Below are 7,032 nucleotides of genomic sequence, written 5' to 3'. Positions count from 1 at the left end.
TATATATATATATATATATATATATATAAAAAAAAAAAAAAACAGAAAAGGGCTCTGAGTGGACAAAATTAAACAATAAATGAAAAATCTAAAATCTAATTGTCAAACACATTATTAAACTCCAACTAAGACTTTTATATACATATTTCCATATGGATATAAACATGAAGATTTTGATTCATCAAAATAATCATTTCTAAGAGAAAACGGAAATCAGTTCATGGAATTAATTGGATTCTTCTTTGGTAATAAACTTGTCACTCGCAGTGTAAAGCAGGATTCCAGAAGAACATTACATGATCACACATGATCTAATAAAAAACATATTCCTGTTTTTACTCAGATGAGTCAGAATGTAGAAAAAGAAAACATTAGTCTGCAGAAGTGATGATCCAATTCTGCTGAACTCTTTGCGCCCTCGGCCCAACATGCCAGCAGGCTCACATCTCAGAACTATTTCTGTAGATAAAAATGGCTGCACTTGAGGAATGGGACTGGGGCCGATGGAAGCATGAGTGTTCCAGTGTGAAGACGCCCGGAGGACAGATTAGGACCGATCATCCTCTGCCCTTGCTGCGGCTCCTCCTCAGCTCCTCAGCTCCTTTTGCCTGCAGCAGAAAACAGTCATAGAAAAATGTCAGCCCTTTTGTTTTCCTTGGCTTTGTTGATGCATAAAGGACTGACAGCCGCCTTGTTTAGTGTGTTTCACTGCCAGTCAAGTTTTTTTTTTCCTCCATACACAACAAAAAAGTAGTAAGAGAACAGAAAGGATATTCACACTCATTCAAATTGGACAGGCTTTATCTGCTTTATAGTCATAGCCAGACTTGGTGTGCAATTAAATGGATACCTTCCTGCTTCTCATAGTTTGTTTCACAGAGATGCACCTCTGCTTTAGAAACCATGGTAACGTCCTGCATCAGGAGGGACTTGCAGGTCTGCATATGTGTCCATGGTGGGAGCCCAAGCTCGGCCCCAGCAACAGAGGGTTACTTGTAGAACATGACGTACCAGAGGAGAAGATGCAGCAGTTGCATGGGAATGTGCTTTTAGTTTGTACACAAAGAATACTGTCACTCTGCATCAGCTGGTGTGCGTGCGTACGTGCGTGCGTGCGTGCGTGTGTGTGTGTGTGTGTGTGTGTGTGTGTGTGTGTGTGTGTGTGTGTGTGTGTGTGTGTGAGAGAGAGAGAGAGAGAGAGAGAGCACCTTTATCAAACACTCCTCCAGCAGCTGCATGAACCATGCCAACTTTGCAGCCAACAGACGCCAGAAAGTCTAACCTGCATTCAGGACTGTGACTGTTACACACTTCCAGCCCTTTTCGGTGTGTGTTGGCAGGGCAACGACTGGGGCCAGGTCCTGCACAGCCCTGCATCATGACTGCAGGGTTCATCTTTGTTCTCCACCCGTAATGCTGACATAATTACAAGCCTTAAAAAAAAAAAAAATCCTCCTCACCTCAGTGTCTCTGTCCCAACACCTCCTCTGCACGCTGTTTGGCTGTCACAGTCTGGTTCCTGTGCTTTCAGATGTCGAAGACGCCTCAGGATAGCCACCATAGTCTTCCCGGTCTTCAAAGAGTTCTATTTTGCTTTTAATGCATGTGTCTGAAATGGAATTTCAGCTCACAGTGTTCTGCTGAACAAAACGTGACGCAGAGACTAGTTTGTACCAGTGTATTCCCGCTGTTCCCACAGCCACGGGTTTGGGTTACATCTACAAGGCCTCATATGGATGAAGTCAGAAATTTGTCGCCCACAGTCATCTCCCCCCTTCCCTCTAAGTTGGCTAAATTTTTTTACAGTGATAATAATTTGTGGCTTTGTTCTGACTTAAACGCTTGGAAACGGTTCAACCACCCCCTCCTCTTCTTGGGAGGACCATAGTTTAATGCCACGGGGTTCCCAGTAGCAGCACACAGGGTAGGACATGACCAAAATGATGGGGTTGGACAGCGGCTCGGCGCTGCCGCTCAACCCACCAAAGTTCTGTTAGTAATTTCGCTGCAGCACACATCGTAGGTCGAGTAATTTATTTTAGAGTAGAGGAGGTATCTGAATAAGCCGGGACACGATGTGACAGTGCGTCCAGACGCTGTGGGGGAATTTTATTCCACCTGTGGATTTGTTCAGCCTTCCAAAGAGTGTAAATCCAGGCTAAGAGGTGGATACAGGGGCATTCTTCACTGCTGCGACTGCAGTTTCCTTCCTAGCTCTGCTAATTCTAAGTAGAAATAGTAACTAATGAGTTATATGGGTCATATTCCTTTTATGAAAATGAGACGTTTGCACTTTTGGATAGTTCTGTTCCTGATGTCTTAAGACTTGATCATAGATTTGAAGAAAACTTTTTGCAAACTCAGCATATTAATAGTGAAACAAGGCAATACTGGAACTTAAAGCATCAGTATGTACAAATGAATGCTGCCACTTCTGATTTACTGAAGGTCAGTGGTGGTGTACCACAGGGATCTGTGCTAGCCACCATATATATATATTTGTATTACAAATGACATGCAATGCATCAAAGAGTCATAAAATATTAGCCTTATTTGGTTGTTATTTAATGTTTTTTTTCTGCCTGTGTACATTCATCTGATAGCTTCAAAAAATAATTAACAAAATGACTACAAATAGAGTTTTGCAATATTTAGCAATAGGTGATAATAACGTAAAATTGAAACAGTGTATGAAAGCAAATATTTTGGAAGGAAAACAGAACAAATAAATAATGTTTAAAGTAGAACAAACTAAAGCACTAACAATAATAACACAAAAAATTCATTTTATAGCAAAAAATATTATGCATTGTAAATGGCTAATACTGATCTAATGCGTGTACACACTAAGTAGAAACTTTAATAACTATAAATGGCTTAGATTACTCTGATGCAATGAATTAAGTAGACAAAATTTTATGAATTCTGTTATTTAGTGGAATTTAATGCTGGACTTGTAATGTAACAAAGAAAAGCATATAGTAAAAGCCCTCTGAACAATATTCAAAAATTGCTTCAATTTAAAAAAAAAAGTCAATTTAAATGTTATACTTTAAGGAAAATATTTTTAATTGATATAGATTTGTACTGGAGATAAATGTGTGAAATAACTGATACAGAATGAATTGAGTTGTAGATTTGAAAAAATATATATATATTTATACATAGAAGAAAAAGCAGAAGGTGTCCTGATAAATCTGTTCTCTCATTTCTGCTGTGTGTTGGTGTAATGAGTCTGAGCTTCAGTTTGTATGTCTGCTCGCTTTGGGACGTAAGTTTGCTTTTTAACTTTCAATTAATTAAAAATATTCATATTCCTCAAAAATACAGTGCCATATTATCTGGCCATGTTTTGTGCTGACATAAACCTTTTAGGTTGCACGAATAAAATGATGATGAAAATAAAATACTGTAGACTAAAGATGATATTTTATTTACAATTTGAAGAGTTTTTTATATAAAATTCAAAACTGATGATTAAAAACCTTAAATGTATTTTTTTACATATATATTATTTTTTTGTGGAAATTCATGTCAGTTTATTACACTTTTCCATGAGAGAATATGGATTTTCCTTTCAAATTTGCCGAATTTTATTTTTGTTTTATTCATCTGATCTTGAACAGTGTGTTCGTCAGTTCTCCCGGAGCGCTGTGTGTTTAACCCGGGACCGATACATGTATTCGCTGATCAATGGGGGGAGGTGTTCCCTGGCTGGATCCCATATTAATGAAGTTAATGGTGCAGCTCCGGTGACAGCCGACTGCTGCAGACCAATCAGAGCGCTCTGTGATGGAAGGCTGCGTGTTTGAGGCGCTGCACGCACGATCGGTTTGAACAACCATGTCAGCTCTTCTTCTGACCTAAACCCGGGACACCTTTCGCTTTTCATCTCCTTCTACCTCCCGGAGACACCTGCCAAAAAAACATGCCCGGCGCGACTTGGTCCTGCGTGGATGTTTGCCTCTCGAACGGCGCGTTGGATTCCAGCGGGGAATTGCTCCAGTTTTATTTTGCTTTCTGACAGAAACTCATGAATTCCTCCTCAGAGCGGCAGCTTTATGGACTCGCGCATTAGCTAAATGATGTCTATGGGTTTCATGCCCGACAGTGTGAACGGCTCCGATCCCTCCAAGTCGGCTTTTCTAGAGTTCGGCCACGGACACCCGGCGCACCAGCAGCACTCCCCGGGACTCTCACACATTTACCCCGTGCATGGCCTCCACGCTGCGGGGCATTCTCAGCGCGAAGGTCCCTTTCCTGGCAACGCGTCCTATGGCCCCCCGCTGGGATACGCCTACCCGGGCACGGTGAACGCTCACCCGCCATCCGCTTACATGTCCCCCTACCAGCACAGCAGCCACAGCAGCGGCGGTCTGAGCCACAGCAGATTAGAGAGGACAGGTATGAGAGAGAAACTCCACACAAAAAATCAGTGCCAAGGTGTAACTGCGCACTTGGGGCGCCTTGATTATATATATATATATATATATATATATATATATATATATATATATATATATATATATACACACACACATAACCTTCTGTTTTCTGTTTGAATAAAACGGCTGCGGGTCGCCTGTGACCTCTCCTGCCTGCAGCCATGCATTAGGCCCGTCAGTCAAAATGTCAAAATGTGTCTAATAAAACTTTATTGTTTTTTTAATTTTGTTTTGGGTTTGTATTACTAATTATCTTTATTTTGTTTTTCGTTTTTTTCTGTGGTCTCTTTTAGATCCCAACAAATCAGGGATGACTGAGAGCAGGGACGTCCGTCTGGTGAACGGCAAGGGGAAAAAGATGCGGAAACCTCGGACCATCTACTCCAGCCTGCAGCTGCAGGCTCTGCACCAGCGCTTCCAGCAGACCCAGTATCTGGCTCTGCCCGAGCGCGCAGACCTGGCTGCCAAACTGGGCCTCACGCAGACTCAGGTGGGTTTTCCGCTCCTCCGCTGATCTTCACTGATCTACGTCCACATTTCAATAAGTAAGTCAGGAGTTTGCGAGGGGATCCAGTTAGTTGCAGTGATATTCATTTTCCAGCCAGAGTTTTCCGGCTGAGTTGTTTGACTGTGTTATCTGATCAGGCGTGTGCAGCTATGTGGCTTTGAACAATAATGTAGAGCTCTGCTAACCGAAGAAAGGAAAACATTTTTATTCAGCAGTATTATCAGGGATCACGGAACAAACCTGATCCTCGATCCTTTAATGCAGCTCTCAACTGCTGGGCTTAATTTGCTGCTTGCTGTTCCCTTTGTTAGACATGCGGGCCTCCGCACGCGCAAATCCCCCAAATTAATAATAAATACCAAATTTAGTCAGAGTCAAAAAATGTATTTATTTATTCATTGACTTTATTATTATTATTATTATTAATTTATTTATTTATTTATTTATTTATTTAGGAAGGGCATTTGGGGGGTTTTAATTGGTTTCTAGGTGCCAGTCTCGTGCATGCGCTTGGGTTCTCGCGTGTTCCCATAAAACAGCAGGTGCAATGTCAACTAATCATCTTCAGGTGTCCTCGAGCTTTTTATTTGGCATTCAGCTTTCAACAGAAAAGAGAAACAGACACACACACACACACACACACACACACACACACACACGGATAGACAGAAATTGATCGATCAATTTTTTTGTTGTTGTTGTATCTCCTGTAGTTTTTTTAAGAAAGCAGAGCTTGGCTGTTTAAACGTCTGTAATATTCACCTCTCCGCATTAATTGTTAGAAATAAAACAAGCATAATGTGTATAATCATTTGCATCTCATTTTGCCGCCAACGCCTTGGGCTTGTTTTTATTTCTTAATCCTCCTGATCTCGGTCTGAAGCTGTTACACTCACGCACCACTGGCTTTACAAAATAACCAACAATAGGGGATCTCAGTTTTAATAAGTTTGGAGTCACTCAACTATTAAGTTTGTTTACCTCATAAAAAAGCCTGGGATTTACAAAAGTAACTCTGAAGCTGGATACCTGCTGGAGAAATGAATTGAGTTATTTTTCCTCCCAAAAATAATAATAATAAAAACCTGTTTTCATCCTTCTTTTCATTTTTTAGGTGAAAATATGGTTTCAGAATAAGCGCTCCAAGTACAAGAAGATCATGAAACATGGCGGAGGCTCAGAGGGGGAGCATCTCCATAGCTCCAGCTCCATCTCCCCCTGCTCCCCGGCCTTACCCCAGCTCTGGGAGGTCTCCATGGCGACCAAAGGAGCCCCGATGCACCCGAACAATTACATGAACAGCTTTGGCCACTGGTACCCGAACCACCACCACCACCATCCTCACCAGGACGCCATGCAGAGGCCGCAGCTGATGTGAAGTGAACGGACTGCCTGCAGGCGACATGAACTCATTTGTCCTGAGGATGAACTTTACGGTTGTTCGTGCGCGTGCGTTTTGACTTCAGTTTTTACTGCGAAATTCAATTTCGTGCAGCAAAAAGAAAAAAAAAATGTTTCCAAGCGTCATCATGCACGGCCTCACGTCCTTAGAATGTGGACTTTGTATTTGAAGCTGAACTAGACACTGCATAAAGGGAATGTCGTGAAAATATGTGTGCGTGGATTTATTTCAGCAAAAAAGAAAGAAAGAAAGAAAGAAAGAAAGAAAGAAAGAAAGAAAGAAAGAAAGAAAGAAAGAAAGAAAGAAAGAAAGAAAATAGAGCTTCCTGTGTGGAAGAATATTCCGCTGGGGGCAGTTTGCTTTTAAACACCTTACTGCTGTTCTCCTAAAACTATTTTAAATCATTTCAGTGCAATCTAGTTTCACTCTTTTGATCCCGATATAATTTGTGAAGGAGTTCGGGATTTAAGAGTCTCACAGTTTTATGTTGTTGTAAAAGCATCCGGAACCTTTAAGTTTGAGTTATTCCAGATTCATTTACTGATATATTTATCAACAGTTAGTTGCTGAAACTGATTATCTCTCTCCGCCTGCACTCCCAGAAACATCTTTCAAATGGAAAACATTTGATTGCGTGCTTTATTTATTTATTTATTTATTTATTTATTTATTTATTT

The 7,032-nt window shown here is 41.0% G+C and overlaps 1 protein-coding gene across 1 annotated transcript; it reads left to right on the top strand.

Moving 5' to 3' along the window:
* Positions 1-3,467: 3,467 nt before the first annotated feature.
* dlx4b (distal-less homeobox 4b) lies at positions 3,468-6,563 on the top strand. The gene is made up of 3 exons (XM_007558976.2): positions 3,468-4,404; positions 4,739-4,935; positions 6,068-6,563. The coding sequence occupies exons 1-3, from the start codon at positions 4,083-4,085 to the stop codon at positions 6,329-6,331; spliced, it is 783 nt and encodes a 260-aa protein (XP_007559038.1). The 5' UTR covers positions 3,468-4,082; the 3' UTR covers positions 6,332-6,563.
* Positions 6,564-7,032: the final 469 nt, after the last annotated feature.

Source organism: Poecilia formosa, unplaced genomic scaffold (genome assembly GCF_000485575.1).
Source record: "Poecilia formosa unplaced genomic scaffold, Poecilia_formosa-5.1.2 Scaffold4, whole genome shotgun sequence".
NCBI lineage: Eukaryota > Metazoa > Chordata > Actinopteri > Cyprinodontiformes > Poeciliidae > Poecilia > Poecilia formosa.
Note: the sequence above shows the minus strand (reverse complement) of the source record. Positions and strands in the feature narration are given on the sequence as shown.

Coding starts and splice junctions, on each gene's coding strand:
- dlx4b (XM_007558976.2), top strand. CDS start 4,083: ATGATGTCTATGGGTTTCATGCCCGACAGTGTGAACGGCTCCGATCCC. Junction 4,405..4,738: donor CAGCAGATTAGAGAGGACAG/GTATGAGAGAGA, acceptor GGTCTCTTTTAG/ATCCCAACAAATCAGGGATG. Junction 4,936..6,067: donor TGGGCCTCACGCAGACTCAG/GTGGGTTTTCCG, acceptor TTCATTTTTTAG/GTGAAAATATGGTTTCAGAA.